The sequence below is a fragment of the Hoplias malabaricus genome, chromosome 12 (assembly GCF_029633855.1).
Source record: "Hoplias malabaricus isolate fHopMal1 chromosome 12, fHopMal1.hap1, whole genome shotgun sequence".
Lineage (NCBI taxonomy): Eukaryota > Metazoa > Chordata > Actinopteri > Characiformes > Erythrinidae > Hoplias > Hoplias malabaricus.
In genome coordinates, this window is record NC_089811.1 from 30415007 (window position 1) to 30438406 (window position 23400).

The 23400-nt window shown below is 38.5% G+C and overlaps 1 protein-coding gene across 1 annotated transcript; it reads right to left on the bottom strand.

Annotated features, from left to right (window-relative positions):
• Positions 1-18437: 18437 nt before the first annotated feature.
• On the bottom strand, positions 18438-22375 carry vgll3 (vestigial-like family member 3). The gene is made up of 4 exons (XM_066641151.1): positions 22047-22375; positions 20765-21086; positions 19509-19994; positions 18438-19109 (listed from the first exon to the last, which is right to left on the bottom strand). Exons 1-4 carry the CDS (start codon positions 22188-22190, stop codon positions 19069-19071), a joined length of 993 nt encoding a protein of 330 aa, XP_066497248.1. The 5' UTR covers positions 22191-22375; the 3' UTR covers positions 18438-19068.
• Between the last annotated feature and the right edge of the window lie 1025 nt (positions 22376-23400).

Consider the following 23400-nt stretch of genomic DNA (forward strand, 5'->3'; position numbering starts at 1 on the left):
ACTTCTCAAAGCTGGAACATAGCTGTGAGGATTTTATAGTGATCGTACACAACCATTGTGATGTCTGGTACTGATGTTGGATGAATAGATGTGGATCTCAAATGGCAAAAAATTTGGTAGGTTTCATATTTTTGACGTTTGACACTGGGAAAGGTGACATGGTGTCCAGTTGCACTCTGTCAGCAGTGAGAAAGCTGAATCTTACATCTTAAAGCTGAATCTACTGGTTAAAGTGGAGTTTTACGTAGTTTGCATGTGTAGTTTATAAACATAAAATATATTAGAGAAAGCAGCAGAGGATGGAAAAATGCTGTTTTCCGTTTATGATTATTTGACGTTGTTGCACAGACAGGAGGTTCACATTGTGCAAAGTCTTTGATGTGATTTGCTGTCCTATCCATGCCATATGCCAGTGAACGCGTGTGAGGGAGACATAAACACACTAAATAAGTGCAGATTCATGTTACAGCTGTGCAATCTAAAAGATCAAACATTGGGCCAAACAGCAAGCTGGCACTGAAGTGGTGGTGCAACAGCTGGGATGTAACTTTGCCAGACTTAGGGGGTGTGTGAACACAGCCTATACTCACTCTCTCGCTCTCGCTCTCTCTCTCTCTCTCTCTCTCTCTCTCTCTCTCTTTGTGTGTGTGTATATATATATATATATATATATATATATATATATATATATATACAGAGAGAGAGAGAGAGAGAGAGCCCAGTGCCTTTATATCTCTCTGGCTTGTGTTTGGCATTAAGAGTGATGGTCTTAGTTTGAATACAGCTGCTCCAGATCAGCCCATTTAATTTTTTTATTTCTTTATTTCTTTAATTAGTTATTTTTATGGCGGTCATAGACATGGTGTGTACATGATGGGTTCACCATAAAATATTGGAATTCATTAATTATGAGAAGAATCTACAAACCTTTGGACATATTATGTAGATCATTGCTGTGCCAGCCACTTGCGAGGAATCTGTGGTATTCATTCTATGTGCACTGTACTGTATATTAGAGAGAGAGAAAGAGAGAGAGAGAGAGAGAGAGACAGAATGAGAGAGGACAAGAGAGAGAACATGCACATGTGGATACCATATATGAGCAGCAGCCTGGCCCACACTGGGCTGTATCACAGCAGGGTTGTGTGAGAAAGGGAGGGGCCCTGGAACATAGCAAGGAATGATGTTTTCTCTTAATAAAATCCCTTGTTTTTTGTCAGATGGTGAAAGGACAGGAAACTGACTCAATTCCAGTCTCATTACCGTGCCCTTCTGGACTAAGCTCAACTTGCCATAATGGTGGCTGTCTTGGCTGTAGCTCACTTTACACAGCATCCCCACTCATTTCTCGAGTGTTCACAGAAAATAAGTTTCACTATGACAGAAAAAGTTACCTGCAGTATGGTCAATTTGTAGAAGCAGGAAAATGAATTAATAACTAATAAAACCAATAATAAATATTACTGTAATTAGATTTTCTTCCAAGTTAGTCAAAGAGTTTTATTAAAGGCGTAGGTTCCCCATTGTAATTAAAAAAAATCAACTTAACAACTTGAGGTAGAAAGGATTTTCTGTGTTAATTCAAAGAGTGAATTATATGTACAGAGAAGTTAATCTTTGCCCATGTACAAAAAATAGTCGTTTTTTCCTTAAAAAACACTTTGGAATGTAAACAACCAGAGAGAACTGTGATTACCCACAATCATAGACATTTCCTTTAACTCAGACTTTACTGTGTTCGTTATGGACCATGTGTCATGATACCCACTGGTAAAGGAAGAAAAAAAAACTTTTTACAATATTTTTGGTGTAATAAAAATGTTTTCATCCAAAGCCTTATCAGTGCACATGTCAGGCACCAGACGATGTAGCTGTAGCTGTTTTGCTTAATTTGTTTTTCTGTAGCAAGTTATAGAGACATTAAACTTTTTAGACATCTGGTTTATATCACCAGCACTCTAACTCTGTACGTTTCTCAAGAGTGGCGTATTACACAGTGAACTTCTCTGAAAGACATTGTTAATTTAATTTAATTGTAATGCATCTCAGAATGTATTTCAACAGAATGTTTGAAAATCATTTGAATTATCCTTTAACTTTACATAGGGTTTCAGCAGTATGTATGAGGCAGTGGCGGATGCTGGTCTTTCAAGGAGGGGAAGCTCAGTTTCGGCCTACATCATAAAATGTGTCGGTTTATTGAAGTGTGTCCGCCTGTGAGTGCTTTGTGATGGTGGAGGGGCTCAGCAGCACCCGCCGGTCAGAAACTGCGATAGAAATCAGAAAGAGTGATAGAAGTCAGTCTCCAAACACAAGCAGCTACAAAAAACCCACCAGAAATAGAAGCTCGATTTGTCACTAGTCATTTTTAACAAAGAGAATGCCACTTAGAGGATTCAGAAAGTCTCCGGTTCAACTCAGAACAGAATGAAAATGTACTGCTCCCACGGATCTTTACACCAAAGGATCGCTGATTCGCTCATTTCGCTGTCAATCAAAAAGGGATTCGGCCTCAGACAGATCCTCCAATCATCATGCAGAAGCTGAGCGTCCGGGCCAGCCGAGGTCAGCCCACTGCCCCATAGACCCCCAGAGATGCTGAGCGCCCGATGGGCGGGACAAAGCCCAGCATTTATCCAATGACTCGTCTCGTTTTGCTGCACTTCGCTGCTTCACTATTGAACACTGTTTAAAGCACTGTGAGGCTGCGGGAATGATTGAGAGGAAAGCCACGTCTTTACCAGTGATAAGAAGCTGATTCTGAACAAAAATTGAGCGCGTTGTAGTGCATATTTATTCAATGACATGTACACACAACAGTATATATTTGATCACTTATTTTTTGACATTTTAGGGGAAGCTGAGCTTCACTTGCAGTCTTAGAGCAATTGCCTCTGGTATGAGGCCAAATGACACACTGTTTCTGGTCAAGCATAGGATTTGCAGGATCTATGTGTTTGTACAGTAAATGGATATCCTGCTCTCTGTGTACAGTAGGCAGTTTGTGGTGTAGCGGCTTTGCACACGTTCTTCAATACCCATACTTTCTCAGTATTTCATACTTTTATTCTGTTTTTATTCATCCTTCTCTGTTTTACATTCAGATCAATCCATAATTTGATGAATGTGCTGTAGATTATAACATATTTGTAAGCACCTGTACACAGTTCCTATAGATGTTACAGACAGATAATTATTTCTGGCAACTTGTTATATGAGGATTCTAAGCAATTAAACGAAGATCATTTTTAATTTGGTTATTTTCTTTTCTTTTTTTTTTTTTCCAATGTCCCATACCCTTTTCTCATCCATGTGCGTAATAAGGCCCAATTACTAAAAGACATGGGATGGAAACCCAATTAGTGTATCCCCTTGTGAGTGCACCACTGCTCCTCTTCAAATAAGAGATGTTCTGATTTATTGTAAAAGCAAAATGAGAACACTGAAGTGTTTTGCTCTATCTGACAAGGGTTGTGCTTTGTGTTGCTGCTTTGGAAGACTCTCTTCTGCCTCTGTTTATTACTCACTACTCTTTCCTGATCAGCATCTGAGGACTGCAGATATATATATAGGAGGGACAATGAATCAGAGATTTAGCTAATATTCTTTAAATGAAAATAATAAAGACCTCATGCCAGGAAGTTCTGGATGTCCTACAGCAGAACTGATATGATAAAGGAACATTGTATTAATAAGTGTTTTTGTAAAAAATCACTTAGTTCATCTCTGTAGGTTTGTTCTGAATATGTGCTGGGTAAGATAAATCATCAGACAGATGGTAACAGATTTTTCTTCTGCATTTGTTTGAATGCTAGTATTATGTAAATTTTTTCATTGCATCATTCTCTCCCAGGGTTCGTATGTTTGAATGAGATCATCTGCAGGAGCTGCTGGTGTTTAAAGAAGTCATTCTGTGAGGGTCCTTTGGCCTCAGCAGTAGCTGTCAATACAATGTGCAGCCACACACTCACACACACACCCAGAAAGAAGTGCGGGAGAGAGAAAAGAAAGAGGAATTTTTGATAAGCTCAGAAGACAGAAGAAGGCACGAGGCAGAATGCCAGTTATGCGGAGCATTCACAACAATGTGTAGTGTCAGTGGCAGGGCTGCACAAAGGCAGCATTCTCTCAGCTGTCAAAGACGCCATTGTGGCACAGGGCGAACAGAGCCAACCCGCCACAGTCCATTATCAATCGCGCATTCCACTCATACTGCCCCCTGACGCACAAGGCAGCACGCTTCAGTCCATTCAGGCTCTGTCCCCTGTCCACTCCCCCTGCCCTTTCTGCTGCATGAACGCTGCTCCTACCCCCAGCTGGTGTGGAGAAGTCAGCAGAAAGTGCCGGAAAGAGTGTGGTATGTCTCATTTAAGACCAGGCCTCAGCACCTGAGCTGCTGACTCTTGATGTGTCCTGGAGGAATGACGCCTCCCGGGGCACAGTGTCAGTCAAGCGTGGGAAGCATGCGAACGCCACCCAAAAGCCGCTCCACAGCGGAGATTGTAATCTCTTTGAGGGGAAAGTGGGATAACAAGGGCTTTATCCTGCTTAACCCATTTCTGCCTCAAAGCAGGGGCTGTGTAGGCCAGCCGAGAGAGAGAGAGCTCCTAACAGGATAAGATGGCTCTGTCCTGAGGGGAAGTCATACAAATTGGTAGTTAATTCCATTGTCCTGCCATTGTCCCACCATTGGGTATGAGCCCTTGACAGCAACGGGCTTGTTCCCTCCAGGGCCCAGCAGGCTTGCTTGTTTAGGCCCCAGCCTGCCTGGGGAGAGACCTACTAGAGTGGGGCTGTGTGTAGATCAGCTCTCCTGCTGGGCAGAGCTCACACTGACCGACAGCAGAGCCGGCCCCTGTGCCTCAAAACACCAGCCGCTGCTACTTCAGCTTCCTCCAGCTCCATCCAGCTTCCTCTAGCTCCCTTGGGCCTGATTGACAGGTATTTCAAGGGGCTGCCATCGGAGAGACATTTCACATATGTGAAGTGCCTCCCCCCTGTCATGTCTGCCCTCCCCTGACTCTCAGTGTGATGTATGTGGCAGGTGGCAGCTCAGGAAGAGCAAGTGAGAGACACTGACTCTGCCCCTGTCCTCAAACTCAGCTCAGTTTATAACTGGATCAGGACCAAATTAAATCTCCTGTATTATCACACACAGGTGTGAAGTTGAATGAAAGCCTTAGATGCCTCTATATCAACACAGTAAATACATCCTTGTTCACACTGTATGCACATGTCTGTACACTATGTATCCAGTCCTAATCATAAACAACATACCATCATAAAAATGCACAGATTATGGTAGTTTACAATATAATCTGTCATACACACAGTCACATGGCAAAGTTACTGCATTACTCCATTAAGTTATCACATTGTTTTCAGGGAAGAAAATGAAATATTGCAGTTTTCTTTAATTTTTACAGCACAATTTATTTTTATTTACTAGATTGGATATATTATTTTGCATATTTGACTTCTTCCAATAAACTTTTTTAATCAATATTCAACAGAATAACAATTCCACATGTGCAGACCATATGCACAAGTGTGTCCTTCGTATAGCATGTGTATTTATTTTCAGTTAGAAATCAATAAAATTCATTTGCACAGGAATGTTATATAATTTTTATATAGCCTGCTTATCATTCACTGTACAGAACCATAACACACTCTAGTGTATCATAAAAAACATCTTATTCTACATGCATAGTCATATAGAAAATGCCCTACATAACATGAAAATGACTGACTATACCAAATTCAAGTTTGCTGCACCAGAAATGGTGGTTGACCTACCTCACCCACACAGACACAATCAAAGCAGGTAGGGGTTTAGGGTTCAGCAAAGGCCTGGAATGTGGAGCAGGTGGTGGAGGTGAATTCCTAAATGTATTAGTGTCAACCAAAGACGTTTTCCATGGACCCTTGTTTTGAGATGGGTATAAAATCATTTACTAAGGACTCATCTGGTAGAGAGGGTTCAGTTCATTGTGAGGTTTTCAGACTAAGAGTGATTGCTGACATAAAATAGAAATAGACTCTTACAGAGTGTCTTTCAGGAAAATGCAACGACTGACAATCAGAAGTGATGTTTACTTAAACAGTTTTGCTATGGTGTGCTATATAAGACAAATATCTTGCCTTTTAATTTGTATACACTGTGTTAAATTATTACTTATGTTTCATATCTTCATTTAATTTAATTCAACATTAGCAAGCGTTAACAAGTTTGAGGCTTAGTACTTGATAAGATACTTTAGAGATATAGAGCAAGGCCCTGAATAGCTGAGGGCTGGTTGAACTGATTAGCTTAATTGGGAACATGAGATGATTTTGACGGATCACTTCCTGTATAAAGACTCAGGCCTGTTTTAACTCAATTAGCTGACAATAGCTGTGTTTGAAGGGAGAAGGCTGGTGCTGGTTCCACAGAATGAGAGCTTTGCTGTTTGTGTGTTTAGGTTGATTCACCACAACAGGGGGCTGTCGGAAAGCAGCAGGTCAATGGCACAGGAAGGAACAGCCTTCAGAAGATGCAGGCTGGCAGAGACTTGTAGTATTCTAGAATCTATCTAAACAAATTTAGTAGAGCTGCTAATAAAGCCAGAGGATTACAGTGCTTTTAAGTTTCTAAGTTACTCTTAAGTTCAGCAACATGCTGAAATATCAGGAATGATGGCATTTAGTGCTGCAAGATAGTCCGTCAGTTCAACCGTCCAAATGGTCAGGAACAGGGGATAGTGAGGAGAACTGGCAATTCTTATGGGGCAATAAATCTAATTGGATCTATATGTGTATCTCACTATTAAAGTAATTTTTTTGGCCAAAAATATTCACAATTTTTCATATAAACAATGTCTCATACATGCATTATAAATGTCCATGAGCTAAGGTATGATATCCATGTCAGATCCAAGTGTGCAAGTTTGTAATGATGCTATGTAGCTAGTGAAGCATAATTCTGCAAACAAAATGATGCTAATAACAGAACATCATATAGTGCTTCAAATGAAGTCTTTTTCATTTATTAATACAATACTGCTTGCTATAATACACATTTACTTATTAGGTACATTAATAGGAGCACACATCATTGCTCCTGTGAAAAACAAACAAACAATCTAAACGTAACTGACACCAAGTCTTTGATTATCCATAATAAAATGCAATTTTTGGCCAACCATTGCTTTAAAGCTCCACAATTTTAACTTAGGCGTCATTCCAATTGTCAGTGCTCAGACAAACAAATCTCCATTTTATTAATTTTTCATTCATTCATTTTCTGTAACCGCTTATCCAGTGCAGGGTTGCAGGGTGCAAAGCCAACCCAGAATCACTGGGCGCAAGGACGGAACACACCCTGGGGGCGCCAATCCTTCACAGGGCGACACACACTCACCTACGGACACTTTTGAATAGCCACCTACCAACCTGTGGTTTTGGACCATGGGAGGAAACCCACACAGACACAGGGAGAACACACCAAACTCCTCACAGTCACCCGGAACAGGACTTGAACCCACAACCTCCATATCCCTTGAGTTGTGTGACTGCGATACTAACTGCTAATTAAATTTATTTATGTACATAGAAACAAACAGGGAGTTTTCTACATTGTGTTAAGCTTTCATGAAAGTTAAGAATTATTTTCTCCTGTACATGCTCAAGTGTGGAGATACTAGGTCTATATATGTTAAAATATGGTAAATATGTAAAAAAATATATTTAATGAGATTTTGGGGTAATGCATGATTAGTGGGTTGGCCTCTGATAGTAGTAGGTGTTTTTGTAGTGTACTGTGCTTACTTATGTTAAGGACCTGTAAGGTTTATGCAGGAAACGGTAGTTTGAGTCAGCTGTGCAACAGTTATTTGGCTGAAGTGTGTCTCTATTGTGCTCAGCCAGAGGATTTTTATTTTAACTTTTTTTTTTAAAGATTACAGATACCTGTCTGGCACACACAACCTTCAGCACTGTGCTCAGAGTTGGCACTGTTAATATGCTCCACTCTGGTTGATTTAAAATATATACTGTCTACAAATTATTGAGTGTGGAAAAAATATACCAGCAGGATTTTGGTTGCAAGAATTTCATTTGCTTTCTTCAAAACCTGGCCCTTTGACTCTCCCACACCTTGGGGATTCTTCTGAAACCTTGGGCTGCAGGACAAATGAACCCTTTTTTTAAAAGTGAACTTCAAATAAGTGATGGTGTTGTGAATTTACATTCCTCTTCAGCTATTGACTTTGCTGTGGTGAAAAGCAAGGTTTGAGCAGAACACACTAATTTGATTGTGAGTTCAGGAAGCCTGTGGCATGGCCGTCCGAGGCCACTGTGATTGAAAAGCACAACATGCCAAACAGATGTAAAGACTGTGGTCTCGCGCCCAGGCCCACCAGATTGCTGCCAAGCGCCTGAGCCGCGGAAACAGGTGGAGGGTGCCCACTAATCTCTTATTAAAATGGAGAAGTATTCCAGCTATGCCTGTGCAGGGATGTTATTCTAGACCACAGCTAAGCACTGCCTCTCATTACCTAACCAGGCTTGTGCACAACCCACTCACTCTATGAGCCTTTGGGTTTTGGGGGTGAAAAGCACATATTACATGAGGAATGGATACTTTAAAAATATTTAGGTAGACTGTTTAAAAAGTAAATGTGTAAATCACTAGGATAACGGTAGATGCATATTGGTCAGATATGCATTGTGTTGTTCTTGTTGTATTTTGCCCTTTGGTGCAGTAACAGGCTCTTCTCATCTGTGAAGTCTTTAGTTCTTGAGTATTTGATGGCATTCAGTCATGAAAATACTGGATCACAAAAGTCACTCCAACTTACCAATATACAGTATGAAGTTCCATCACGAAGATACAGGCTTTATGTTCCTACATAGGCTCACGTGCAGATGCTTTTAATCAGTAATATTCTAGGGAGACTGGGAGATTGTTTTAGATTGTTTAGTGTACACACAGAACACCTAAGTTGGAGATCCGCACCTGCTACTATATCAGAATTTTTAAGCACATTGTCTCCTTCTCTACCTGCAGAAAACTGTGGGTCTAAAGCAAGAGTGTATGCGGACTGTGCAGATATCAGTCTGTCAGAGTGCACTCATCAGTGCTGCTGGTCAGCTTGAGACTGTTTCATGCATCCCATCTGCTCCTGGTGTAGACCATCCATCAACAAGCCAGATTGTGTTTAGACATGACAAGTGGAGGCTGAGGTGCAGGCAAGGACAGCACTGCTAATGAATCCTTTCCTCTCATCAGATGACCACAAGCCCCAGTGCTTAGCACCACTAATGAAAATATTTGCCATGTCCTGACCTTATCCAGACCGTTCTCACTCTCAGCAGTATCAGAGATCCGGCTTTAGAACATGAGTGTTTGTGGTGTGTCTTGGCCTTCAACTGCAAATGATTTTAATGTGCAAAATCCACTGAGAACATTACTGGGATACTTTCTGCAATAGACATTACACACATGCAGACAGGGTTTTAAACTGAATTATTGTTATTTTTGTTTTAATTGGATAAGAGTTGTGAGAGATTAATAAAGTGAAGGGTGAATAAATAAAAACATAGCATCTTGCTGGGAATAAATGCTCTGTGAATTTGCTGGAATGTCACTGTGAATTAATAACCAGTCAGTAAGAGACATAAGTACGATTTTCTTGTGTGTGACAGTGAATAATTTCACATAAAATTATAGTACAATGATCTCAAATTGCTGCCAATATAAATACATTAGCTCACAGGATTGAATCATGAAAACCTGAAACCATTTTGTAATATCCCATGTGTTTATATAAATAAATATATGAAAAAATACTGCAATTTTTATATTAGAGTATTAGACATTGCTGTCTGGCCTGTCAGTAATTTTGAGGCTTGGTTTTTCTAGGCCAAATGTAGCCAGTTTATTTTCTTTTCCATGGTCCAGATCATAATAATACAGATATAACTAGAAGTAGATAGAGGAGAGATTCTGCGAGATAATTCTTCATCACCTCCTTAAATTGTTGGTCTTCTTTTGCCGTAATCTTCATGACTCTGGCAGGAACCGATAAATTAGGCATATTTTATGTATTTCTTTTTAATCTGGAATCTGATTTTACCTTAGTCACAAGGAGTGCTGGACAAGAAAAGCCAAAATGTAAAAACACACAGTAAAGTCTTTAAAGTGTAGGTATGACCCGTGAATTGTGTGCTATAAATCAAATGTAATGGCGTGAGATGTGCAAAGTTCAGTTGAGCAGCGGAGCACTGAAACATGGCAAATCCACACCCAAAGAAATGGTTGCAGACACAGATTTTAACATGTTCCCTTAATTTCATATAGTAAATTACCTATCAGTCTACACATATTAGCTGCACTATTATTGCCACTGTTGTACAGTAATAAATATTTGATAGAATCATTAGGCTTTATTGCCTGGTGTAGAATAAAGCAAACTAAGCTTTCAGTGAGTGGGAGGAATGTGCTCTCATTGCTTGGTGGGTGGGCAAGTGGGCTCTGCAGGTGGAGAGCACTGAAATGCTGATGATTCTGAAGCCTGATTATAAACACTCATCAGTGTTGACCTAAGCCCATATTTTAAACCATGTTTCACTTTGATTTACTGCCATGTCACTTGTCATCTTTTCCACTGGCCAGATGCATGCACTACTCATTTAATGCTGCACTGCAAATATGCTTTTTCTTCACACAACTGCCAATAACATATTGAAGCAATACAAGTGAATAGATTCTGTGAGGCCCAATGGGGCAGAAAACTCTGTAGTACGAAGAGCAGGCCAGTGACTGATGGGAAACTCAGCACTGTGTGTATGTTTGTTTCTTTTCTTTACTGAATTGAATTGTGCACTGGAAGGCTGTTAGCACGAGTAAGTGGTTTGACCAGTTTGGTGTTCACTTTGGCTGGATGCTTAACTTTTCCTGCCCTGGGAGGAGCTTCTATAAATTGTAATGTTGTGCTGCATCCTGTTTGGTTGTAGTTTCACAGCAAATCTACATGCCATCTTAAAGGTTTACATCTTGATACAAATATAACTTTTGGGCATTTGGAGATATCACTAGTGAAAATATGTCATATGTCATTGCATGCAATATTACTGTATGGAAATGAATCTGATTATCACATGCATGTGGGAAGAGTTTTCTAAATTGAAACTTGGTGAAAGTCTAAAGATTTATGTGAATTATTTCGTATTCGCATACTATGTTCATCAGTATAATGTTAATTTTGCATTTGAGAATAACACACTTAATGCGCAATACTACAACAACTACTTAAGTAAGACTTGGAAATGTAGCTTACAATATGCTGTTGTTTGTTATTCTTTTTGGAAAGTCACTTTAAGTGGTCTTTACTGTCATTCCTCATTATGTTGTGTATGTATTTAAACAAAATGTGATTAATCCGGGGCATGATTCAACACAAACAAGAAACACATTCACATGACCATATAATGTTCAGACACACAACAGTGTGAATACACAGTAAATATGTGAGACAATAAACACATATGAAAATATGCTGAAAATTGTTTCTGTAAACTACAAAAATATATGAGTATACTTTTTTCTGACCTATGACTTTTCAGGTGCATTTTGATTTTTCTTTTTCTTTTTTTTTTTAAAACAAGCATCACATGGTAAGAACTGGCATCTGCAACCATCTGAAAGTTTTTGCATAATTCAAATATTCAAACAGTTTCAAAAACATATGTGAACTTACTCTTGTGTAGGTTAAAATGATCATAAATAAAACTTAGTGGTACTTCCTTAGGGGCCAACCCCTGAGAACAATCCCTCCTCCACCAAATGTTACTACACTCAGGCAGGTAATGTTCTCCTGGCCTTCACAAAACCCACACCCGTCCATCAGACTTCCAGATAGAGAAGCATGATTTGACACTCCACAGAACACATTTCCACTGCTCCAGAGTCCAGTGGCCATGTGCATTTACACCACTTCTTCTGAAGCTGGGTATTGTTCTTGGTGATGTAAGGTTGCATGCAGCTGCTCGGCCATGAAAACCCATGCCATGAAGCTCTTGGTGCACAGTTTTTGTCCTGATATTACAGCAAATGGTTTGGAATGCTGCAGTTATTGAGTCAGATTTTTACACACTATGTGCCTCAGCACTCAGCCACAGTTCTCTGGAAAAACATGTCGTCCTCCTGCTGTGATTCCTAAACAGTAATTTCACAACTTGACTTGTTGCAGTGGTGGTGTCCTATTACACTTTTATAATAAGCACCCTATTACAATCCAGTGAACTCTTCAGAATAATCCATTCTTTCACAAAGGCTTGTAAAGGCAGAGTGCATGGCTAGGCACTTAAGGTTATACAACTGTGATGGTGGGACTGATACCTGAATTCAATGATTAGGCATGTCCCAATGTATGCCTCCCAGTGTATGGACTCTGCTACAGCTCCAGAATCACCTGTTCTGGCCCTATAATGCAACAACATAAGTGCCCGCTGACATTTATTTTATTGTTTATAACTAATTTATTATTTTATCATTTATTTAATAATTTATTATTTTATTGTTTAACTAGTATGTTATTTACTATTATTTACTGATATAAATTCATGTATCTTCATGTATCATAAAGTATATATATATATATATATATATATATATATATATATATATATATATCATTTAGTGTCATGTTGTGAAAGCTAAATGTAATTGCACATCTTTGTATAAATGCTGTATAATTTCACACAAAAAAACAGATTCTTTTTTTAGTTAAAAAAAAAAAGGCTTCAGTTGCTGTGGTCCATTTGTACTCTTCTGTGCTGCTCCACTGAAGTGTTTTAAGTGTAGTTCAGTAATGAGTGCTCAGGTGGTACTGAAAACAAGAGTGAGCTCCAATCAAAGGACATGTGCAGTTTAATAAAAGCACCACGCTCCATTTAACTGAACTTACAAGGGTGCTGACATGTATTGGCTGAAGAAAATGGGCCCTGCCTTTAATATCCAAACACAAGTGGAGCGCCGTGTTTCATCTCCGGCTGCTTGCATGAGGAAAGCAAATTAGTCCAAATTATTCCTTCAGATTGGAGGAGAAATTGGCGTGTGGATGTTAGGGTCTAGATCAGGCCGAGTTGAGGCTGGCTTTATGACTGCCATATGCTCTTGTACATTGCTGAGAAAACAGAGGCGTGCCAAAGCAGTGTAATGAAATAGGGGCGGCTGTATTTATGCAGTTTCACATCCAGACAGCTGGCGTTGTGTTGGTGATTGTTAGACTAATCATCCGCTCAATTACGCAGGAATGGGGCTGACAGATGAGGGAGAGAGCTCTGCTCTGACATCCCAACGCTAACTCTCTCTCTCTCTCTCTCTCTCTCTCTCATGATCTCTCATGATATTAACAACTCATGATCTGTCGTACAATCTACTTTTTTATGGTTTAGGTTGAAGTAGGCTTCACATTTTTATTTGATAAAAGGAATGTTTTCCAAATCTACGGTGTGTGTGTGGGTGTGTATGCGTGTATATGCTGGGATTTTATGTAAAATTATTAATATAGTAATATTATTATATTATAATAAAATAATTATAATATTATGTGTTTATTTATGTAACACCTTTCATGTGTTGAGATGCAGCTTAATGCACTTATCAAATCAAAATAAAACGCATAACATCAAAAGTACATGTATAAAAATACAATAAATATAAAATTAGTAAAAGTCATATTACAGTAAAAACAAGGGAAACTGTTATAAATACATTATAGGTTCATATATTTTATATGTATATTTGTATACACACACAGTAGGAGCTAATACTGAAGGAAAGAGTGGCCAAACACCCAATTAATACTCTTGAGTTCAAAAGAAATGTTGTAAATGAGCGGGCGTCTTTAAGCATTTTGCCATACAGTCTATCTTTAATAGCTATGTATGCTGTTAAACAATTTTAAATCATACATAGATTATCATGCATAAGTGCTACATATACTGATGTATCATCATTATTTGGCTTCAGTGCTTAGCTTTAGATTGTAATTAATCAACATGATTATTAGCTTAATTTGGTCTGGATTTTGACTGCATTGGTTTTACCCTTACTCTGTACCAGCTGTGGATATGTGATCATTAAAATGTGTATAATGTTGGTTGTTAAAGGTTATCAGACTATTGCTGGTGATTTTAATTTATCATATTTTCCCCTCATGCACAGGAAGTAGCAGAACATTTTTGAGGTTGGTTTGGAAGTGCCTGCTGTGTGTCCAAAAGCTAGCAGTAGGAACCCTGAGTGAATTTGCATATCACTGCATTACATGTTAATGCAGGCACTACAAGCTGAGTGCTTTGATTCCTGTGCTCCAGGCAGGAGCTGCATGTTTCCAATGGCTGGTTTCCTGAGGGAGGGGCTACACCTGGAGAGCGAGCTGGGGGAGAGGGTTACTTTCCTTCTGCACTACTGAGAATCCACTGCAGAAAGTGGAGCATCCTCCTTCTCCTCTTTTTGACTGAAGAGGTGGATTCTCTACTAATATCAAGCTGTCAACTACTATCAGCCCACAATGAGACGGACTAGAACATAGATAATGTTAGAATAGGCCTGGAACTTATAAGATTAATAATAATAAAAATAATATGATTTTTGGGAAATATCAAGTCAATTTGTTTCTCATCAAAAATTCACATTGCAAAATGCAGCTTGCATCTTTAAATGATCAATTAAAGGTATAATTATGTGAATTATTAAATGCTGAAAACAAACAGACTGATATAACACTGCACATACAACTTTACAGTCTTGGGGTGCAGTACAGTGCTCTAATTAAGATTTATCAAGCCAGAAGTTGGTGATCAAATAGCTGCTTATTACTACTTTATTAAGAATAACTAGAGTAAATTAAGCCTTTTTTTTTGCGTTACATGTGATAAACATGTAAACATGAAATAAAAATATGAAGATATCCAATTAGTTCTTTGCTAAATGAATCTGAACTATGAACTGTCCTTAATGCTGAATTAAAACCTAAAGCTAATTAGTCATTTATTACTGAAATATTAATAGAGAGTAAAAGTTAAGAAAATAAGCATATTGCAGACCCTATGATGTGATAAGCATTGCACACAAGATTAATACAAACAAACATCCTTTATATAAATATGCTGAATTCACATTTGTGCAAAAACACTGATAAATAACACACTCTCAGAAAAAAAAGAGGTACATTATTGATCATTAAAAGTACAAACAGTAAAAACGTACCTTTAAAGGTACAACAGTGGTTTTAAAATCCACTTTTGTTCCCTTAATGTACATCACATTCTCTTCTCCACTAGAAGAGGTGAATATTTCATTATAGAACTGTGTAAAATAAAATAAGATAATATAAGTGCTGGAGATTACAATGGGTGTATGAAACCAACACTATTTTAAAGTCTACAATTATTATAGATTAAGGTGCACTTATGTTCCCTAACTTAAGGTATGAATATGTACTCTTGAGAATGACAGTGACATTTTTTCGGTCATTGCACAAATAAATGCTGTTAAACAATTTTAAAATCATACATAAGTTATCATGCATATAACTGCTACATTTACTGATGTATGATCATATTTTGGCTTCAGGGCTTAGCATGAGATTGTTATTAATCAACATGTTTAATCATGTTGATTGATCAACATGCTCTGGAAAACATAATATTCATAGTGACATATGCTGGCTTGATGAAGATTTATAAGAATAATACTAATGCATTATAATATCTGCTTTTCTGGTTTGTTACTAAAACTTTTCACTGTTTAAAACATTTGTGCACACAGACAAACATTTCATCTAACAGCCCTGCTCTGTTTCATGTGTTTGATTTTGTACATTAAAGTTAGAAAAGCACAAATCTTAGCTTGACACTTAAAAATATTTATATGCCTTTAATAAACAATGAATGTATACATTTTAGAAACATATATTGAAATCGGACTCTGCCTCTCTGAGTATTTTTGAAACAGACAAGCAGCCAACAAAATAGGAATTATGAAAACTTTCAGAGAACTGATTTACTCTAAATGCTGCATCACTCCTGAACTAAGGCCTGATTTATAAATCAGTATTGATCAGCCTGATAAGGCTGATAGAACACAAGTGGCTTATGCTTTGTGAGAGGGTACAGGATGTACAGGGTCATGCTTTTTCTGTTTATTCTCTTTTCATGGAGAGTGGTTAGACATATTAAGTGGATCCCTCTAGGCCTTTATCCTGCACTCCTTCTCTGTATGGGCCACTTGAGGAACTCTCCCCCTGCACTGCATCACAGGCCTTCTGCTCTATGCTTCTCAAGACTTATATAATGGAGAGTAGCAATTAGCAGAGCACCAGTGCTGTTTATCCTTCTATTCTGAGTGGTCCTGTTCATCCACTACAATCCCATTATTCAACATGTGTCATTTCACTTCAATATTCAGTATTTTAATGCCCCAAACAGACAGTTTAACATCAAAGAGCACTGGTGGTTTGAAGATGGACGCAGGTAAAAGCTCCTAATATAGATTTCTAAAACAGGATTCTATAAAACACTCAACTGCAACTGTCAGCGTACTAACATGTATGATTTCCATACAGTAGTCACCACAAAAAAAATAAAATGCTAGACTAGTCTGAACAAACAAGAAAACATATTCCCAAAAGCCTTCACTCAAAGCTCTCAACAGCACTCTTTTTGTCCAGGCATAGGCAATATTTTGCACTTTTTTATGAATTTTACTTATATTTAAGGTTAAAGCAGACATTATTGTTAAAAAAAATTAATGTAGAAGTACTTCATACACAGCAAATCCTCCAGTGTTAAATCAACACTATTAGTGTTAACTTAACACTGAGAGTGTTACATTATTACATTAACAGTGTTAATTTAACACTAATAGTGTTGATTTAACACTGGTGAATTTACAGTGTAATATTTGTACTCCATTTAGAGTATGAAAGTGCTTTGCTAATAAATATACTTAAACATCCCTTATAAATGTAGGTACTTCCATTATTTAACTCTTATTATAGATGTTTTATTAGAGACCTTGATCTTTTAATTTATTATTTTCATGAGTCCACATAAGCCTCTTTAATAAATCTAACTCATAAACATAATGTTAAATCAATTTATAAATAAATAAATGTATTATAAATATAACATTATACTGTTCTGTCACATATTTTAGTTATATGTTACATAATTAGGAAAAACCTTATGCATATTCATAAGTAAGCCTTTAATAATAGTACTTTAATAATATTTTACCAAGATTTACATTTCTCGTGATGTTTTTGCTCTTAGTAGCTGTAATAGATCTGTCTCTTATACTTTTACATTTATAAGTAAGTACTTTTGTAAATTTACTCCAATTTGTTTTTACTTTGAATTGTATGTAGAATACTGCTAGTTTTACTGAACTATTGTAAATATATGTGCAGCCTTGCTTATCTAAAGATAATGAATGTCATTGTTTCTGCTTGTGTATTAATATGACAGCATCAACACTGTTCGGGCCAGCCTTGACACCTGGTCAGAAATTTCATATCCCCGGGCAATGCATTCTGTAAAGCAGACCTTTCTCTTTCCTAAACACATCCACAACTGACCCAGCAGCTGTGCGTTAGGCTGAAAATAATACAGCTTCTGGCACTCGGCTCCTATCAAAATATTTAAAGCTGGAGTTCTCCAAAATAATGTCCAATTTCACACCAGAGCACATATTGTGCACACTTCACATTCTTGGTCTGACTTTGGGTCGAAGCTCTAAACAGAAGATCTCCACATTCCTCTGGTTGATCTAAGTCTACATTAGGACCCTTTGGATTCTGTTTGTAATGTACACGGATGTGCAGAGTTGGCTAAAAATGACATTTGTTCACAGCCATTTAATTTGGTGTTCTTAGCTAAACAGGAAAAAACATTCCACATTTGACATTTCAGGCCATATACATAATCATTGCTCTGCATACGTCGTAGCTCCAAACATTTCTCAATGTCTGTGGCTTTTGTAAAAATGAGGTTGCTCTGCTGCATTTGAATGGAATGACACTGTTCCTTCTGGGATTCTGTGGTCTCAGTGTTTTCCCAAAATTGGTCAAAAACACTGTCAGACTTGGTCTAGAGTAAAACCTTTACTGAGTGCATTTCAGAGCCCTCAACAAAGCTCATAATTGTCCCATTTAAATGATTTATTCCACTAATAATTCTAACATAAGTGTAACATGATTTGCCATAGCTGACATACTAACATTGATATCCATGAGTCAGTATTAACTGAGAGTCTTTTAAAAACCTTCAACCAACCCATTCAACATAGCATATGTGGCGATAGAATCGAATCCATTTATTTTTGCAAAACAAATTTTTTATTCCAACACTGAAAGTAATGTAACAAAACAATTTGGTAGAAACAACTCACACAAATGACAGAATTCACGAATCTGTAAAATCACACAACCATTGACAAAATATATTAAAGTAAAGTTCTATTTGGATAAGTCTGCTACTCAAAACATTCATACATTCAAAACTGTATGAACACAGAACTGCCCTTCTCTGCACCAACACAGTCAGCTCTTTCAACAGAACCAGTGGTAAAATACACAAACTCGAGGCTTTTGAACATCAACCACCACATAGGAAAAGTTCAACAAGGTTTACAAAAAGTAGGAAAATATACCTCTTCAACATATCTAAAGGGTGTCCTTCATTGCAGTTTCCTTCTGAGTGCTCTTTGAATGTCCAGGTGGTTGAGCTCTCAAGATGAATTTGTTAATGATTCGCTCTCCAAGAGTGCACACCAGACACACTGACTCAGTAACAGGATGGTTCTCTTTTATAGAAAGGCTGTTTTCCTCTGAGTTCGTTAATGTGCTAGTCTCGTGGAGGGAGACAAAGTTTCCTTTCCTGAGTCTCTTCCCAGGAAATTTGAAAGCTTTCCAGGTAGAGATTCCTCTGCAGGTCTATGGGTTAGCTCTCGTACTGCTCCTGTCAGAGCTTCTCTGCTTCAAGGCTGTCACCAGTCACCAGCAAGTTGTCTTATCGGTTTCAGAACCAAACACTGGACTTTGCCTTGTCCTGTTCCAGTGCTGTGGGAGAGAGAATATGACGTTTTAATAAAGCTTGGATGTATATCTAAGAAAAACACAGTGTTTGAAAACTCCAGGAGCACTCTTATGCCTGTTCCTCTCATACCAGTTCATCACACACTAATACAAAATCAAAACACCAGTGTTACTGCACTGCTAAGAATGATCCACCACTTATATAATACCTGGGATATAGTGCTCCTGACCATTGAAGACCAGGTTAAAAGGGGGCTAACGTATAAAAAGCCACTGATGTAATCCATTGTATAATTGTAGAACTACACCATGTGTATATATGGTAATCAGAGCGGAGGCAACAGACAGTGAGATCATGTAATTTTGGTTGATCTATGTTTAATATGCTATTTATTAATGCAGAATATCTACTAACTCTCTTACCTGTGTCAAAGATGTCCACAGAGCCTTGGAAGGACACTGGCCAGTTGGATGCTGTGGAGCAATTGGGCTCCAGCTCTGTCTTCACTCCCTCTGCGGCTGAAGAGGGACTGCAGGATGGCCTCATGCCAGGCAGAAGAAGGGGGCTGAAACGTGGGTCCAGCGCTGTGCTGTGGGTGTGATGAAGCATGGGGTGGGTGTGTGGGTGTGGGTGGCGCGTGTGCATGTGAGTGTACATCTCATGAACGTGGGGGTATCCAGCTCCACTCTGGCTGGCCAGGCCATAGGGCCAGGACTCTGTGAGAGCTGAGGGAGGGGGCAGTCCAGGCTGAGTGAGGCTGTGACTGCTCCAAATGGCAGAGTCTGCTGGGTGAAAGGCAGTGGTGGGGAACTCAGCATGAACTGAAGAGAGGGCCTGAGATGGATAACTGCTGCTCCACAGTGATGATGGCAAAGAGCCACACTGACCATCGTTAACAGAGCCTCCATCTGAAAGTCACAGGAAAAAAGCTGTTATTCTCCTAACCACATATGTAGATATTACAGGCCATCTATTAACACCGTAAATCGTGTACACAGACCCACGTACAAGGCCCTCACTGCACAAATTACATGCAGTTGTCCAGATATAGGAAGTCAATCAATAATAATTATTTGTAAGGGGCCCATTTTGAATGTTATTATTAATTACATTTATATAAATGTTGTAAAGGGACCATTTTTGTGAGGTCCTGAAAACTTTAGTTTACAGAATACAGCAGTTTAGCCTTTGACATTAATGATATGATGAGTATATAAATCCAGTTTGGTTTGCGGCAGCATAGCCAGTGATAATAGCAGTCATATACATATATACACGTGCACAGTACAGCTGTTTTAATACTTAGGTGTAAAGAAAGGTTGTGAATTAGAGATCTATTAGAGAAAAATGTACACAATTATGGATTATAATTATAAATAAATAAAATAACAAAGAAAACCCAAGTATCTCCAAAATGGTAACTTTACACAAGAAAGCCAAAACTTTCCTTAATGTAAAGAGGCATTATTCTAAAGTAATTTTGTGATATTATTGTCGTTCCGCTCTGACTTCCACTCAAGTTTCCTGTGATTAAATGATGTAGAAAAAAAGCTTTTTTGAACAGTAATAATATTGAATCCTCAAGATTAAAAAAGTTATTTAAAAAGCAAAGTATCAAACATAATACAATGTATAAAGTGAACCTTCAACAGTGTGTGAAGTTATTGGCTTGTTTTACCTTTCCACTGTGTGCTGGGGCCATGTCTGTCCTTGGTGTCATTGGTGAAGGCACTGGGTTGACTGAGGGCTCGGGAAAAGTGCTCATCCACCACGTCCCCGATGTCTCCACGGAAATATGTGAATAGTACACACCTGGCACTTAGGTACTCAGCCTCAGCAGGCTGTGGCTCCTTACACCTGGTCTCTTCCTCCAAGCTGTCCTGCTGCACTTCTCTTCTCAGCTCTGACTCTGCACTGGACTTCTCAGATTGTTTACTCTGACTACACTGCCCAGGCAAGTCCAGAGAGCCCTGCATCTTACTGTAGACGCTGAACTTTTTCTGCAGACAGACACCCGAAAAACACAGGGTGATTAAGACGTATTTTTTTAAAACATCGCCTATACATTCCGTATCTAATGCTGGACCAAAAAAAAAATCTCTGCATATTTGAGAATCTACAAGGGATCACTGGCCCACTGCCTACACTTGGCTCAGGAGTGGAATGTTGCCCACATTTTATAACAGCGATGTGCTGCTGCTCAACACAAGCTTGTAATGCTGATATAAAGGCTTAAAATATTCTCTATGAGGGACTTCACTAACAATCTGCTGTCGTTCATGTGAGTCTTCAGCATTTAATGGGCTGCTGTTTTTAGATTCTTGAGCTGATACAACATAATCAGCCATCGATGTATGAATGTCTTTATAAACAGTTCTAATTTGATTTTTCATCAAATCAACGTGTTATAAGAAAAAAAAACACTATTTTGACTGATTTTTCATTTAGGAAAGCTACATATATTAAAAACAAATTACAAAAATAAGCTATAACTCTATTAACTTATATTGTTCTTCACTGAACATTGTTATTGTTGTCTGTATTTAATTAACATGGTCCTGTCACATGGTTCACTAAAAATTAGGTCAGGTCAAAATTAGGTCTGTTTGTTTGTTTAGTGCGGTATGTGAAACGTTCAGTACAATTCCTTGGATTTATTGGTAAATGTGATACTTTTATTTTGTCTGTGTTTCAAAGATATCGAGTATCATATCTTTCAGTATCATGATATTGATATTCCTGCTCTATCACCCACCATTTGATTATCCACTGAGAGAAACTAAGCCAAATAAAAGTAAAACTGCTAGTGAAACAGAAAAAAAGCCTCTGAAATCATAACTTCTGAATAAGTCACAGTTACGTTTTGTTGTTTTAGCGAACGTTGGCACAGGGAACACTTAGGTTTCTGAGCTTGTAGTCGTCTGTAGGTGTAATTAAGCAGGGACTCAGGAAAGACCTACCTGCTGCTGCTGGTGAGTATGGTGATGATGATGATGGTGATGGTAGTACGCTGCTTTGTAGGCTGCTGCTGCTGCCACCGATGTCGCTGGCAAGTAGTGATGTGCTCCATAATTCTGATGATACATAACATCCAAACAACTCATGGCAGGGAGCTGGAAAGTGGAGAGGTGTTTTGGTAAGATCTGGTTTCGGCTCCTCAGTGAGCGCTCACGGCTAACAGCACCATTACCTCTTTTTAAAGCAGGGCACTCACAAAAGCACCGCAGCGAATGAAAGGAGAGATTAGCATAAAAATCGCGTCCCCATCGAGGCTCCGTCCATCAAAATAAAGGCACGGACGGCGAGCGAGTCTCTAAAGAGTCTACCAACTCTCCGGAACGCTCTGATTGGCTGGAAGTTTAGAGCCCGTCGCACTGGTTGGATGGAAGTTCAGCTCGATTGGACGCAGCTGACAGTAAAACACACACACACCCATCTCAAGGTCTGCCGTGAAACTGGGCGAGTATTTTCGGAACACACAAAGCGTCCTGGATTTTAATTTTCAGTTCCATCTTAAATGATACAGGACTCACCGGTGCCAGATAGTAAGATAGGTTCAACAAACTGCCAGAATAATAGAGCTGTCTTCAGCCCCTTTGGTTTTGAGCATTAGCAGTGATTATTGGGGTTTATATTATTGTATTTAATTCTTTTCTTTCACTGTCAGAAATTAACTATAATATTAAATAAGAAATACAATAGGGTTCTATTCCCTAATAATCTTTGTAACAATTTGCACGTGGACAAAAGATGCGCTGTAGTAGTAATATTTTAACTTTGTTCATGCATGGCAAACCTCGGTTAAAACATGATTACTCAACATAAAGGTTTCTTTTTTATGCTGCTGCTTTCCATGTGCGTGTGCAACTACAAGCTCAGATGGGGAATTTAAGGTGTTTATTCCTGTTTATACATAAATCATCTTTGAGGTGAATCTGAATTAGACATGTGCTGCCCTCTGCTGTAGAAAAGATGTGGTGCTGTGGCCGACAGTTTTCCTACAAACACGAGTGGATTTTGTTCAAATGTTTGGGGACACGTTTTGTATTAGTGATTTCAGCTTCTTGGCGCTGCCCTCATTATGGGCATAGATCTTAATTTATCCCGCACAGCCTGTGTAATATACACATAAGTGTTTTTTTGTATTGAAATGAGATGCTCTGGAGCTGCTGCACAGGAGCTTATGGTCACCATGTTCATTGCTAAGCACAGGAAAGTGGGCTATGGAAACACTATTGGGATGAGTTGCAGTATTGTTTGTAATCTAAAATTAATCATTCAGTCATCCAGATCTTACTAAAGCTCTAGAGGATG

Excerpts from the sequence above, each read along its gene's own strand:
- vgll3 (XM_066641151.1), bottom strand. The coding sequence starts at position 22,190 with ATGAGTTGTTTGGATGTTATGTATCATCAGAATTATGGAGCACATCAC. Across the intron at positions 21,087-22,046 it reads ATACTCACCAGCAGCAGCAG|AAAAAGTTCAGCGTCTACAG; the intron begins GTAGGTCTTTCC and ends GTCTGTCTGCAG. Across the intron at positions 19,110-19,508 it reads TGTGGACATCTTTGACACAG|CACTGGAACAGGACAAGGCA; the intron begins GTAAGAGAGTTA and ends TCTCTCCCACAG.